The 16,243-nt window shown below is 41.0% G+C and overlaps 1 protein-coding gene across 13 annotated transcripts in view; it reads right to left on the bottom strand.

The window, feature by feature from the left end:
• Positions 1–16,243, bottom strand: part of SYNE2 (spectrin repeat containing nuclear envelope protein 2) — a 301,595-nt gene that overhangs the window by 251,941 nt on the left and 33,411 nt on the right. For 12 of the 13 annotated variants that reach the window (XR_004967589.1, XM_036309562.1, XM_036309545.1 and 9 more), the window contains exon 2: positions 2,615–2,744. Coding sequence is in view for 12 of the 13 variants with exons in the window: in XM_036309562.1 (XP_036165455.1) it covers positions 2,615–2,693 (79 nt within the window). In the remaining variant the exon portion in view is untranslated. Of the gene's footprint in view, positions 1–2,614; positions 2,745–4,732; positions 4,870–16,243 lie in introns of all 13 variants that reach the window. The other variant, XM_036309555.1, reaches the window with a different exon arrangement.

The raw sequence follows: 16,243 nt of genomic DNA, 5'->3' as shown, positions 1-16,243 counted from the left end.
CTCAGTGGAAGAGAGAGTAAGGCCCAGGAGGAGGCTGACTGGCTGACTGTGGGATGGATAAGGGGTAGAGGAGGAACAGAAGAGCTGGACTTCTTCTAGTGGGAAGAGGAGGCAGAGGAGCTGCAGGGGGACAACCTGAACAAAAGCTCACAGGCAGGGGGAGTCTGGCCCCTTAGGGAGCTGTGGGGCAGGAGCAGTGATTGTGGAATGAGGTAGGAGATGAGGGCAGAGAGAAAGGCAAGCACCAGAAGGATGCCTGGGAGCCACACCAAGAAGCCTCGACTTTACCCCACATGTGATGGGAAGCCACTGAATAGAAGTGTCAAAGCAGAACAAAACGAAACGGTAAAAAACAGGTTTCTTTTTTATAGTTTTTTCCTCTCAGCCATGCAGTTTCTACTCTAGGTATGAGCTCCTGGATAAGAAATCCTTGGAGGCAAAGATTTTGCCTGTAAATATGTATTTAAAAATTATAACACTGTGAGTCCTGAAATAGGTGCTGTGGGAGAACAGAGGAGGTAGCGCCAATCTCAGCGGTTTACTGAGCCCCTACTCTGTGCCGGGCACTGCCTAAGCCCTTTACACGCTTTATTGTTCATCTTCAAAGCACAGTTGCATACAGCCATTATCATCCCTATTTCAAGTATGAGGAAACAAACTCAAAACAGATAAAATCGCTTATGCAAGTTCAAAGAACTAGCAAGTGGCAGAGCCAGCATTAGAAATTAGATTTATCTATTTACGGATTCACCGCCTTCCTGATACAGTTTAGGTCCATGACTTACTACTTGCATGCCACTAAAACGTCAGAGAAAAACAAGAACATTGATTTTTTTCCCCGTTACATGAAAATTTGATTACAGCTCCTTACAAATATTATATGACACTATAAAAAATGGACTTATTGAGAATTTTTTAAATTCTTACCTGAAGTACTACCTTTCACATATTATATGTTTCTTAGTCTGTACAAATTACATGATAGTTATTTTTTAAAATCTGATGCATATAGGTATAGTCTATTGTAATAGCTATTGACCCCAAAGTCAAGAATCTAATCATTCAAACACACTTTTAATTAAAAAGAAAATAACAGAAAGTCATTTTGGGATCTTATCATAAATGTCTCAAATAAATGTAATGTACAGCATGGGAACTGTAGTTAACAATACTGTATTGCATATTTGAAAGTTGCTATGAGAGTAGATCTTAAAAGTTCTCATCACATGAAAAAAAGTTCTGTAACTATGTGTGGCAATGTATATTAACTAGACTTACTGTGGTGATTATTTCACAATATATACAAATATCAAATCACTATATTGTACACCTGAAACCAATACAACATTGTATGTCAATTATACCTCAATTAAAAATTAATAAATAAATACCAATAGTAAATAAATCAAAATCTATGCCTTCTCAGTAACATTCCAAGAGTGCTGCATAACACTAATCATAACCTTAAAATTACATTAAAACATATTGCTAGCCCTGACTGGTTTAGCTCAGTGGATAGAGCGTCGGCCTATGGACTGAAGGGTCCCAGGTTCAATTCCGGTCAAGGGCATGTACCTTGGTTACGGGCACATCCCCAGTGGGAGGTGTGCCGGAGGCAGCTGATCAATGTTTCTCTCTCATCGATGTTTCTAGCTCTCTATCCCTCTCCCTTCCTCTCTGTAGAAAGTCAATAAAATATATATATTTTTAAAAAACATATTGCTACATAAATATTTGCAAAAACTTACCAAAACCTTATTTCCTCTACACTAGCTAACTACTCAGCTCACAGATTTGCTTTATCATCAAAGGTGGAAAGTCTAGTGGCTAATGAATTTTCAAAGTACAAAACAAATATTGCCAAACTCCACAAGAAGCACTTAAGATTCACATGACTGAAACATCATCATTCACTTATATTACTACTATTCCTTTCTATTGGTGCAAAACAGGATGTACATTTAAAAGAAGCTATGCGCAGAGGGGTGGGGGGTTGGGGGCTGAGTGAAAAAGGTGAAGGGATTGAGAGCTACAGATAGGTAGTTACAAAATAGTCAAGGGGATGTAAAGTCCAGCATAGGGAATATAGTCAATACTATTGTAATAAATATGTGTGGTGTTAGGGGGGTACTGAAAATATCGGGGCAACACTATGTAAAGTATATGGTTGTCTAACTGCTATGCTGTACACCTGAAACTAATCATATAATAACAGTAAATGTAAACTGTAATTGAAAAAAATTGTTTTAAATAATGAATAAGTGAATAAATAAATAGATAAATAAATAAAAGAGGCTATGTGCAAAGATGCAAGACAAGTGTAAACAATGCCAAGCAAACTGTGGAAACCATTTAATTTTTACTGCAAAGACAACAGAAAAAGAGAAAGAAAGAATATTCATACACTCAGAGTGAGACACTAAGACACCAAATTCCTTCCAAGTGTTCCTCACTTTCTAGAGAGCTGAGCTAGCAATAAAACATTTAGGTAGCATACTGAAAGGTTCTACAATTGGAAAAATACGTAAGCGAGGCAGAAAGCAGTGTGATTTGTGGACAGATGAGGGAAAGGTTTCCACAGCTGACACGGGGGGTGGGGGGCAATTTTAATTACCTTGCAGTGAAATATGGAGATCATCGATGCCCCAGGAAACCTGCTCATCTTCGGTGGGAAGCACAGGACCGGAAGCCATCCTTCGACCCAATGGCGATTATAACATGTCCATCCCAGTGAAAGAAGTGAACTAAAAGGAAAAGGGGTACGTGCTCATTAGCAACTGCAGCTCTGCATTTCCCATAAACACGCATCCACAGAGAACAACAGAAACCAAAAGCTGCCCTCCAAAAGAGGCCGTCTTCCAGTGACCGCTTCCTTAGTTCATGAGGAACACAGTGGCTACGCCTTCTTTTCTGAATCATAATCAAGATTTTGCCCTGTGACCTATTCATGCTCTCTGGAGCTGCTGGCAGAACTCCCAAAGAGCCAGGCCAGCGCTGTGGATTCTAAACTCGTGGTGAAAGGAGAAGCTACGCAGTTAAGCTCCATATCTGGTCTAGAGGAAGTCAAGTCTGACACAAACTGGCGTTTTAGGCATCTTTGTGTATTTTATTGTCAGCCTTCACCCTGCAAGAATTTTCTTTAAAACTTTCACTTCTTTTCTTCTCCATAAATGTTGCCGTTTACTGGAAACAGTAAGAGCTGACCCTGCATAGCTGACAAAGTGAAACTAAAAAAACTGTATCAAGAAGGATGTTTTGGTAGGTTATCTATTCGACTGAATTATTTTCCCAAGTGCTTGTCTTTCCACCTACACATGTCTTTCTTCAGCCCCACTTTGACTCTTAAAGAATCCTTCCAGTAAGAGTGATTCTTACTCTGCAACTTTTTAATAGTATTGCTTCATATATGTTTTTGCCACTATTCGTGTCCTGGGGTCTGAGAAGAAAACATTGACTTCTCCCATCCAGATGATGACTTTCCTATCAAAATAAAGTTAACCAAACATATAAAATGTATTAGAGGATGGAGGGATGGATAAATGTGCAGATATGTGGTCAAGCAAATAGAGTAAAAACATTAATGGTTGAATCTACATGTTGAGTATATGGGTGCTCATTGTAAATTTTTTTTACTTTGTTATATATTAGAAATTCTTCATAATAAAATGTTGGGGGAGGGGGGACTAGAAATATATAAACCTGAGGCCAACCGCTAGATACATTGATATTAAATATCCAATAGACCACTTTTAAAAAAAAAATGCAAAGAATAAAAATCATTTAACAGTTAATGCTAGCCTGACTTCAAAAATCTTTTCAATCCTGTCTTCCCCACTGTTTAGTATCCTAAACCTTTTTACTATCTCTCCCAAAGATTTTTACCTACCAAATGAACTGCTTATTAATTAATAATTAATTGTTTTAGCCCTGACCAGTTTGGCTCAGTGGATAGAGCGTCAGCCTGTGGACTGAAGGGTCCCTGGCTCGATTCCAGTCAAGGGCATGTACCTTGGTTACAGGCACATCCCCAGTAGGGGGTGTGCAGGAGGCAGCTGATTGATGTTTCTCTCTCATCGATGTTTCTAACTCTCTATCCCTCTCCTTTCCTCTCTGTAAAAAATCAATAAAATATATATATTAAAAAATAAATAAATAAATAATGGTTTTAGTCCCTGGATTAAAATGAGTCAGAGCCCGCCTGAGGTAACAGTGTTACTGTACTGAGTTGATAGGATTCTATCCAAAATAAAAGCTGTTTGTTAGTTCAAGTGAGCCTGTGTGCAACCTGAAGATTGATAAAGGCACAAATGTCCTCAGCTTCTGATATACCGAGGCCCTCCACTCCCCCTTCCCACACCAAGCGCTTCTGAACGCAAAGTGAGACAAAGCACGTCTTCATCATGCCGGGAGAAAAACTGAATTCCAGAGTGAACTTCCTGTGGGCACCCGCTATTCCACACCAGGGCTAATTACCAGTGAACAAAAACGGATGATAATAACAGTGGCAAACTTTCATAGCACGTACTATATACAGGCACTGTTCTAACCACTTCGCGAACAGAATCTCATTTAACCATTATAATAACGCTACGAGTTAAGAACGGTAATTACCCCCATATATGAAAACACAAAACTTGAGAGGCACAAATGTCACACCCAGTTGTCTAAGGACACAGAGCCAGTCAGTGATGAGCTAACATTGGAACCCGGGCGGTTTTGGTTTAAGACTTACGTTTTTTACTCATTTGTCCTTCATTTACTCAGCAAGCATTTTACATGTGCTGGTCCCTGCTTTCAAGGAACTGAATCTTCTGCGAAGGACAAATGAATGGAGGAGTGAAATCCTCTCAGAAGTGTATGTGGAAGTTGCTATGGAAGCAAAGGAGGAGTGCCCATCACTTGATGCTGGACACAGATGTGACTGTCAGGAGTATACTTACTGTAAATCAGCATTTCACCCCAAATAGTCCCATTAGCATTATTCAGATACCTTGAATTTAATAAGAAAGCCACTCACTGCCATTCAGTATTCATCAAAGACAAGGCAGCAAATGTATTTCTATTAAAAATAAAAACAGAACAATAAACAATAAATTGATAACCAGAGAATCAAGAAATATTCCTGTGCAAGACTGGTATGTGAGATTCACTGTATTATATATTAAAGTAGAAAAAAAAAGTTTAGACCTTAAAACTATTTGAGAGTTTTCTGTTTTTAACAATGAAAATTTATTAGCAAACAATGAATATAATAATTTTTTATTTACTATAGAATATCCTAGGGATTCTAAAAAAATGTCCATCAAATGTCCTTCAAACCAAACTTTGAAGACTGAATCAACAATTGGAAATGTTAGGTTATTGACCCAAATACTGTCTTGGTACAATTATTTATCAAAACACACTACAGAAGGCAATTTATGACGACACCTCTAACACAACTGTTTTGGGGGAGTAATCTCTAGAGAGGAATTTGCTTACCAAGTAGGGCCCATGAAAAACTGAAACAGAGGAGAGAAGAGAGAGGTCGGAGAGATTTTTCTGGGATCTGAATTGAAAAGCTAGAAAGAGCATGAAAACAGAAGGCAGAAAGAGGGCTTGGCCAAAACCAAAAGGTTTATCAACCAAAATCTCTGAGGGCCATCCTATCATTTGTATTCTGAGCACAAGAGCTGCTTTCTCAGGTAGAATCACAGCACAGAAGGGCCCTACGTCACAGCTTTATTTTTCCTTTACAAATAAAAGTTACACACAATTATGTAACAAATGATATTTATTTTAGAATGTAAATAAATGAGACTATGCTTAAAAGTGAGTAACAGCCCATCTTCAGGCACATAACCAAAAACTGGGTAAAGAATTAATGAAGCGGCATTAAAGATTCTAAGATCAAGTGGAATCACGGGGAATTACGCTTTTAAAATCCATGTAAGCTAATGTACACATGTTTACAAATGGCATAAGCTATTCCGAAAGGACAGTGGTTTGCTTATGCAATACATCTTAATACGCCTCTGGTATCTCTAAAACCTCAAAACACTAGAGAATTTCCCCTTTTTAGAGAAATCCTGGCATTTACTTTGAATTATTATGATTAGAATTTTTCAACTCAAAATGAGATTACTTCTAGTGAATGGAATTATGGGTGGTTTTCATTCATTTTGCTTATCTACATTTTAAATTTTTCAGATGGATGCATATTTCTGCTGTAATAAGAAAAATGTTTTTGCTTTTATTTAATACAGTGACAACAAAATGGGGACTAAGGTATTATTTGGGTTCAGGGTCAGTTCTCCAATTCATATGCTATGGAACCCATGATATCTGTATCTTCATAAGAAGACAAATACTCTCTTGACCAAATAAAATATTAGAAAAATTCCGAGTTTGTCAAAAATTTCTGGTAAAGACTCCTAGAAGTCATTGATAACGCATCAAGTCTCTTTTTTTCTCATTATTATAGAGTTTACTAATAAGCCCTACCAGTCTAATAACACTGGAAAAATCACTGTGGCAACAGAGAGAAAGGGACATCTATCTTATCTTCAAAGGCTGATCAGAAGGTGTAGCTTATCAGGATACAGTGAGTACATGTAGGTTATTCTTGAACAGAGTGATTTAAATGGTAGCTTTTCCCCTAGGGGCCTCCCTCATTCTTTTTTCCCCTACAGTTCCACTGCACCGTGTTATTTATGGTCCACCCAGGACATCTGAAGGACCGCCCTTCTGTCAGTTGAGTTATAGAGCTCTTCCTAGCAACGTACAATTATTAACATTGATCTGCTTACAAGCTCACAGAAGAAAGTCGGTGCCACATGTACAATAAGTTTCTTCATCGTTTTCCCATTAACTTTTCCTGACTCTGTTATTACTTCTTTTTCATCGTCATTTAACCAGAAGCAATGGGTACAAATTCCCAGGCCGGTTGGTTTTTAAAGTCTACTCTATTGTCTCCTTTCAGGCGCTTTATTTCTCTAATGACCATCACAAAATGCCAGAACAATCAACCCTATCTATTCCCTACAGGTTGGAAAACAAACATGTAGCAATTCTCTGGATCTAAACCCGCTGTGCTTGCTCCCTCACAACGAAGCAGTGTCACTCACCGGCCAATACCAACAGTGCCGCTGAGCCACCCACTCCAACCTTGATAAAGGCATTCTGAGTGAATGTAGCCACTTCCCTAAAAGCGCCTTCCGTTGGCCTTGACGGAGTCCCAAATGTTCTGAGCTGCAGTGTCCACTGCTGTAGAATGGGGATGATAATACTTACAGGGTGGTGGTTGGAATTCAACAAAAAAGCACATGAAGGCGGAGGTGGGGGGTGGAGAGAGATTAACCAAAGAACTTATATGCATATATGCATAACCCATGGACACAGACAATAGTGTGGAAAGGCCTGGGGTGAGGGGAGATAGGTGTGGAGGTGGTCAATGGGGAAAAAGGGGATCATCTTTAATATTTTCAACAACAAAGATAAATTTTTTTAAAAGAACATGAAACTAAAAAACTGTGGTAACAACTAACATTTATTGAGCACTTACTCTGGGAGAGGTGTTACAGTATATAAGTGGCATTTATTATCATCTAGGAAATAATTTATCAGGATTACCTATCCTATTTCTTCATCGGCAGTAAAACTGAAAGCTCACCACAATTCTAAAATGAAGGGTAAAAAAACTTACGGATGAAAACTTCCAATGCTACAAAATCGGATGTTAAATCAGCGCAGGTCTAGAAAGCTTGTATTCAGGAAGCAATTATTTTTAATTTCCATCAGCACATTTTAACCTAGAAATTCTGCCCTTGCTCCACAATCAAGTTTTCTACGGTTCACAATTCTTCGTTACCACCATGTCACCAGTCTCCTAAAAGCTTGATGACACCTTTAAGTTATAAGTATGAACGATGGTTTGGGGTTATTCCGCCCCCCCCCCCCCCATATATATCTCTTTATTCCTTTTGTTATCACCTCTCCTCCTGACTCCATTACTTTGTTCCTAAATTGCTACCAAAGATTCCATTGTTTCCTATTAACTCTAGCTTCCCCACCCCTGTCTTTGAAGAAACCCTAAGAGATTTGGGACATGGAAGCAGGAGATACTGCAGAAGCAGAGGATGAGACATGGGTCCAAAAACAAATGGAACAGAATGTGCTGAAGATCAGTGCTGAGAGCAAGATTTTAGACAAGCCTGCACAGGAACAGTAGTAGGACCCCAGCCCTCACCTACTCCACCTATTCCAAGAGCACCGGCAACCAGACCTATTCCCCTGAACCCTAGCTCCGCCTACAGGTCAGGTTTCAAAGGATCCTTTTCTGGAGAAAGCAGAAGACATCCTAGCAAAGACCTGCAAATACTGATATCTGGGGCTCCTCAATAGAAAGGCTAGTTCCCTTCATACTACCCTACTGTGAAATTCCACTAAGGCTTTTTCATTCCTCACTCTTAAATATGAGTGGACAGCCAAAGATTGTTAGACATTATGGAGAGCCTCCGAAGATGAAAGAAAGAACTCAAAACAAACACAAGAGGAACCTTGCGAAATTGTCAAATGTAGGGAAAAGAAAAATTAATAACAATTGATTTTTTTAGAAATGACACCGTAAGATGACCTTGATTTTAAACCTGTAAAGCAGCAGTTCTCAACCTGTGGGTCGCGACCCCTTTGGCGGTCGAACGACCCTTTCACAGGGGTTGCCTAAGACCATCCTGCATATCAGATATTTACATTACGATTCATAACAGTAGCAACATTACAGTTAGGAAGTAGCAACGAAAATAATTTTATGGTTGGGTCACAACATGAGGAACTGTATTTATTAAGGGCCAGAAAGTTGAGAACCACTGCTATAAAGGGTTTCACAGTATCAGTTACATACAGAATCAACAGTTCTTCCATTACACCTTCAATGACAATGTATAATGAGAGAGTAGTTTTATAGAGATACTAGAAGCCAGGTGCACAGATATGTGCATGGGGGGGGGGGGGTACTCTCACAATCCAGGACCCCTTGGGACCCCAGGGATTGGGCCTAAACCAGCAGTCGGACATCCCCCAAGGTATGTAGCAGTGACCAAGTGGCAGGTGGCCAGGAAGGAGCCTGAGCCAGCACCGCTCATGCTCATCCCGGCCCACTGCACCTGCTGCCGCTTCTTGGTAATGCTGCTGGGGAGTCAGGAGAGGCTCCCACTGCCGCAGCTGCGCTCGCCAGCTGTAAGCCTGGCTTCTGGCGGAGCAGCACTCCCTCTATGGGAGCACACTGACCACCAGGGGGCAGCTCCTGTGTTGAGCATCTGCCCTCTGGTGGTCAGTGCATGACATAGCAACTGGTCGACCAGTCATAACGGTCACTTAGGCTTATATATATATATATATATATATATATATATATATATACACACACATACATATATACACTGGAGGCCTGGTGCACGAAATTCATGCACAGGTGGGTCCTTAGGCCTGGCCGGTGATCAGGGCCGATTGGGACCTTCCGGCTGCTGGCTGGGGCCTTCCTGCCAGCTACTGGCTGCCGGCCGGGGCCTTTGTGCCAGGTGCCAACTGCCAGCCGGGGCCTGCCAGATGGGGGGAGGGACCAGGGGAGGTTGGCTGGCCATGGGAGGTTGGCTGTGGGAGCGCACTGGCCACCAAGGGAGGCAGCTCCTGCATTGAGCGTCTGCCCCCTGGTGGTCAGTGTGCATCATAGCGACCGGTCATTCCAGTCATTCCAGTCATTCTGGCTGTTCCGATTGTTCTGGTGTTCCGGTCGCTTAGGATTTTTATAGACAGATATTTTTAAGTTTTTGCTCTGCATGCTGTTAACATACTTCACTATCTTTTTCTTTACTCAATAGATTTTTAATAATATTAAAGCAAAAACTCATATTCTATTGGACAGAATTAATTTTAGAAAGCCCTCATGAAATCAGACTTAGTATCATTTATAAACATCCATGACCACACACAAGCTCAGACGGAGAGCAAAATGCAACGAAATACCTCAGCAGGAACAAATACTTCAAGATTTTAGCCTCAGACCTCCTGAGCAAGCAGTACAGTTTATTTCCTCCAAAAGGCAAGTCAGATTCACCCTCAGTGATGCAAACAACATACCACGACACAGAAACTCAGTGTGAATTCGCAATTCCACAGGAATCTGAACGTTACCAAGGCAATTTTCCCTTTTAGGGTCATAAAGACTACAGACTTAGCAGAAGTGAAACAGGTAGCCATATCCGAGTTTTGAGCAGAGGGGAGATACAATTTGACTTATGTTTCAAAATGATCCCCCTCAAGCGGGGGGGGGAGGGGGGGGGGTTGTAGGGGGTAACGTGGGGATAAGGACACATATGTAATATCTTAATCGATAAAAAATATATTTAAAAAAAAAATGATCACCCTCAAAATGAGGTGAGAACAAATAATGGGACAAGGAATGAAGCAAAGAGGTTATTACAGAATAATGGACATGGAGCTGGATAATCAAGAAATGAGAACGCAAGTTTGGTAAAATATTAAAGTTGGAATCTAGGTGTTAAGAACATGAATACTTGCGTAACATTATTTCAACTCTGTTGAATAATTGAGAATTTTCATAGTAAAATGCTGGGAGGAAAAAGTTCTTACAGAAATCTAGATGATGATGACAGGGGCTGGGCTGCATGAGCAGAAGTAGTGAACACTGGTCCGATTCTGAAAACATTCTAAAGATGGTGCCAACAGGTTTCCTGACTGATTTGATACAGCAAACTGTACATTTAAAAATGGTTAAATTGGTAAATTTTGTTATGTATATTTTACCACTATTTTTTAAAACTAGATATAAAATTATTTCCAACCTATAATCTATATCCAGCTAAAGTATTAGTCAAATGTTAGGGTAGAATAAAAGTCATTTCCTAACATACAAGGCTTCAGAAGAGTTATGTCTTATGCACTCGCTCTTAGAAAGCTACTGGAAGAGTTCAACCCCCAAAAATAAGGAAGTAAAATGAGAAAGAGGAAAGAAAACAGAAAACTTGCCCAGCCAGTGTGGCTTAGTGGGTGAGTGTTGACCTATGAACCAGGAGGTCACAGTTCAATTCCTGGTCAGGGCACATGCCTGACTTATGGGCTCAACCCCTAGTGTGACGCATGCAGGAGGCAGTCGATTAATGATTCTCTCTCATCATTGATGTTTCTGTCTCTCTCTCCTTCCTCCTTCCTCTCTGAAATCAATAAAAATATTTTTTTTAAAAAGAAAGAAAATAGAAAACTAAATTAAATATGAGAAAAACAGAGACTGGATATTGAACCCAGGAGAATTTTTTTTTTAATTCCCCGGATGGGCCCTAACCAGTTTGGCTCAGTGGATAGAGTGTCAGCCTGCGGACTAAAGGGTGCCAGGTTTGATTCCGGTCAAGGGCATGTACCTTGGTTGCGGGCACATCCCTAGTAGGGGGCGTGCAGAAGGCAACCTATCAGTGATTCTCTCTTATCATTGATGTTTTTATCTCTCTCTCCCTCTCCTTTCCTCTCTGAAATCAATAAAAATATTTTTTAAAAAAAAACCAGTACAGTGAGAATAGGAATTAAGCTAGAAGAAGGGTATTTCGATCAGTGATTCTGAAGATGGCGCAGCGCCCGGTAAGACAAAGTTCCACATGGGGCCTGAGAAACTTTAAAAAAATGTTTACCTCCATTCATTCTAAAAGAATCTGTGGTCTGCAAAACACACTGTCCTTCTGGGTGGAAAATGCTGAGAACTTTGGGAGAGAGAATTTAGGGAGATCTCATTAGATAACCTCATTTTTTCTCAGGAAAATAAAAAGTGAGGTCATTTCTTGGGAGCAGGGGGAGCTAGGATATGGTAGGACCCTTAAGAAATTAAGGGTGCTTGGAACGGTAAGAACCTGAACCAACCACCTGAAAGACATACAGGGAGAGGGAGGCAGTGAAGGCACACCGAGGCCCGTCAGCACTGGCTACAAAGGGACCCAGACAGCATCTTGGGTGCAAGGTTCTCCCAGGAGGCCTCGGCATCCAAAGGATGCTCAGGTAGGATCAGCAGCTGTTGGTGAGCTGATAACATTCTGCCAATTTAAAAAATGCCCTAAAATTGCACATGAATACAAGGAGACATGTTTAAGAATGTTCACACCAGTACTGTTTACAACAGAAAAAAAGTGGAAATATTCTAATCCCTTTGGCAGAAGAAAGGATAAGCTGTGGGTGGTTGACTCATACAAGGAAAGCCTATTCCACAGCTAAAATGAATGAATAACTAGTATCAGCAAGGTTACATATCAAAACTATAAGATGGGGGGTTGGGAGGTAGTGCAAAAGTACTGATATACTATGACATTATTTATGTGCTTTACGATAATTTTAAACTCAAACATGCATATGTGGCAAACACATACACACACACACACACACACACCAGAAATGCACTCAGGAATGAAGCCCACCAAGTTCAGAGGGATTGAGACTTCAGCTCAATAGTGAATGTTTTCTTTCTTCTAAGAATTTAACATCTAAGTAGGAAGTACATTGCAGATGTTTAAAATATTCATTTTTAACATTTTAACACTGTAACAGAATTCTACTTCAGTCAGAGGGAAGAGATGGAATGGCTGAAAGAGCCCCAGGCTCAGTCAGGAGAACTGGCTTTGGTCCCAGCTCCCCCACTGACCAACCCCACGGCCTTGGATAATCATCAGCTTCACCAAGGTCTTATTTCTTCATCTGTGAAACCGGGATAACGATTTCATCTCAGCCAACGAGTAGACTTTCAGGTTCCTGGCAACGCATCTAACTCTTCTGCACATTTAAAAACATTGGATCACAAGAAATAACATTCACGGAGAAATGCCTGAAGACTGAGTCCATCCGTTCCTGGATGTTGCCTTTGGATCCTGTCCAGCCATCGGGGAGCTGTGAACCTGAACTGCACTGCTTTATGCCCTCAGAAAACGTCTTTTATTAAAATAATCCCGTCAGCCTCACCGAGCAGGTTATTCTAGGAAGCGGTCTCCCAGGTACTTCTTCCAGGGAGCTCAGGACAGTCCACAAGCCACGGGCTCCTTCGATGAGCACACACTGTGGAAATTCTGTCTCAGCACCAAAAAAACAGTGATCCTGAGCATTTCTTCTTTTCACCTAATGACCACGTTATTTTTATAAACCGAGTTTCCCTCTCATTTTTGGCTGGATGATGGCCCAGCTCTAGCAACTACAAATGACTTCATAGGAAACAAGTTGCTTTCTAGTGGCTTTATTCTTCTAACCTTATTTTTTCTTCACTGCAATGTCCTCATCTATTTTTTTAAATGTTTTATTGATTTTTAGAGAGAGAGGGAGAGGGATAGAGAGACAGAAACTTCAATGAGAGCAAAATATCATGGATCGGCTGCCTCCTGCATGCCCCTCACTGGGGACCAAGCCAGCAACCAGGGCATGTGCCCTGACTGGGAATCAAACTATGATTTCTTGGTTCATGGGTCAACGCTCAATCACTGAGCCACACCGGCCAGGCCTCGTGTATTTTTTTATTCTATTGAATTCTATGTTTCTCTGTAAACTACTTCAAACTTTCTCTGGAATATGGGAAGGTGCAAATAAGTGAGTTAAATTAACTCAGGCTTTCTGTATGGACAAGATGAGATAATACGCAGAATGTTGAAAATTACAAGATGAGATACAGATGCAAATTGCTCATTGGTGAGAAAGAAAATTTACTCTTGGAAAATGAGAGTTGATGTACTTTCAGTAAATGAGGTTTATAAAAATAGTTCTCAATGCCAAATCACCTGAAGACATCTAGATTCCAGTTCTAAGCTCCAGGGAGAGACCTAATTTGTACACTGCATGAGGAGGCTCCCCTAAAACATGAAGAATAACTTTAGTGCTAGCTGGTTCGGCTCAGTGGATAGAGCTTCGGCCTGCGTACTGAAGGGTCCCAGGTTTGATTCCAGTCAAGGGCACATGCCCAGGTTGCGGGTTCCATCCCCAGTAGGGGGCGAGCAGGAGGCAGCCAATCAATGATTCTCTCATCATTGATGTTTCTCTCTCTCTCTCTCTCTCTCTCTCTCTCTCTCTCTCTCTCTCTCTTTCTCTCTCTCTCCCTTCCTCTCTGAAATCAATAAAAATATTTTTTAAAAAAAAGTAATTAAGAAAAAAGAATAATTTTTTTTTTTTTTAACTTTTTTTTTTTTTTTATATTTTATTGAGTTTTTACAGAGAGGAAAGGAGAGAGATAGAGAGTGAGAAACATCGATGAGAGAGAAACATCGACCAGCTGCCTCCTGCACACTCCCCACTGGGGATGTGCCCGCAACCAAGGCTCATGCCCCTGACCGGAATCGAACCTGGGACCCTTCAGTCCGCAAGCCGACGCTCCATCCACTGAGCCAAACCGGTCTCGGCAAGAAAAAAGAATAACTTTAAAACCAACTCTATCACTTCCGCCAGCTTCTGTTTGCCCCTGTCCCATCTTCTAGTACTAAGTGCGTGTCACCTGTAGCCTACTTCCCAGGGGACCTTGCATCCATGGGGTCTTGCCACAAAGCAGTGGGTTAGCAATGCCTCTAGTGGGGTGTGGAACAGCGAGAGGGAGAGTGAGGAGGTACTGACAAGCATAATAAATTTCCTGATTATTATTCATAAGAAAAATAGATTCCTGCCCCGCCAGCATGGCTCAGTGATTGAGCATGGGCCTATGAACCAGGAAGTCATAGTTAGATTCCCAGTCAGGGCACATGCCCAGGCTGCAGGTTGGATCCCCAGTGTGGGGTGTGCAGGAGGCAATCAATCAATGATTCTCTCTCATACTGATGTTCTTCTCTCTCTCCCTTTCCCTTCCTCTCTGAAATCAATAAAAATATATATGTTTTTTAAATACATTCTTGCCCTAGCCAGTAGATAAAGCATCGGCCTATGGACCAAAGGGTCCCGGATTCGATTCTGGTCAAGGGCATGTACCTCGGTTTCAGGCACCTCCCCAGCCCAGGCCCTGGTCCGGGCTTGTGCAGGAGGCAACCAATCAATGTGTTTCTCTTACATCGATATTTCTCTCTTTCTTTCCCTCTCTCTTCCACTCTCTGTAAAAATCAATGGGAAAATACCGAGTGAAGATTTAAAAAAAAGAAGAAGAAAAAAAAAACATTCCTAAGAATTCTTTGCACTCAAGAATATAAATTTGGGGCAAGCTAGAAGGAGTCAATGGGGGGGGGAAAGAGGGCTATCTGAAACACTTTCAACAATAAAGATTTAAGAATAAAATATTAAGAAGCTTATACATTTTAATGATTAGACAACTTGTGAATATATTCTGCCTCTGCCTCTGCCCTATGTCCCCATCCCTTGCCCCTCAAACTCCTCTCTTGTAGAGTCACAGTCCAGGCTCTGCAGGTGTTTTTCTCTCTCTCTGCCCAGCCCCCCTCCCATTACAGCAAGGCAACTACAAATTGAACAGTCCATAAAGTGCCAGCACACTAAAGCGAAAAGAAACCACCTTAAAAATCACACACCTTAAAAATCACACACCTTAAAAACCACACACATCTTCCAAAAGCTGTTATAGTGCTTATATCTTACGCAAATTGCTTAATCCTTCCCAATAATGAATAGAAATAACTAATTAAGTCAGCTTGCCATTCAGTAAATTGGCTTTAGGGGAATTGGCCTTCTTCCCCAAAGAAAACAGCTATGTCACTAACCGATCCCTTACCTCTGGTGCCCACTCCAGGAATAACCTCAGCCCCGTGCCCCAGCCAAGCTGGCTGGAGCCTTGACTCCCCTCGCCCAGTATCCTATCAGCTCCTTCCTGAAAGTTCACACTGGAATATACGGTATACATCCTGGAATCAATTTAGAGGCTGTAGGTCCTGCATGCCAACTTGAAATGCCAGCGAACATGGAGAAACCCATCCCTGGGAAGCCCTGTGGAGCAGGTCCCTTGGCTCTGGGTCTTCAGAATCCAGACAGTGAGCCTGACTATGTCTTGTTCGCTGTTGTATCCTTACCATCCAGCAGAGTGTATGGCACATGGTAAGTACATAATAAAAGCTTGAGGAAACATGAAAGGAGTGAATAAATAAATGGGGAAAAAACGAACAATGTTGTTGAGGATACATTCTGCAACTCTCAGCTCCCTTGCCCCCCACTTGAAGGTAGCTCCCTAATTATTATATATATATTTATTTTTTTTTTAATTTTTTAATTTAATTTTTTTTTTTTTTTTAGAATTTAGTGCTAGGAA

Source organism: Myotis myotis, unplaced genomic scaffold (assembly GCF_014108235.1).
Source record: "Myotis myotis isolate mMyoMyo1 unplaced genomic scaffold, mMyoMyo1.p scaffold_m19_p_1, whole genome shotgun sequence".
NCBI classification, from domain to species: domain Eukaryota; kingdom Metazoa; phylum Chordata; class Mammalia; order Chiroptera; family Vespertilionidae; genus Myotis; species Myotis myotis.
Note: the sequence above shows the minus strand (reverse complement) of the source record. Positions and strands in the feature narration are given on the sequence as shown.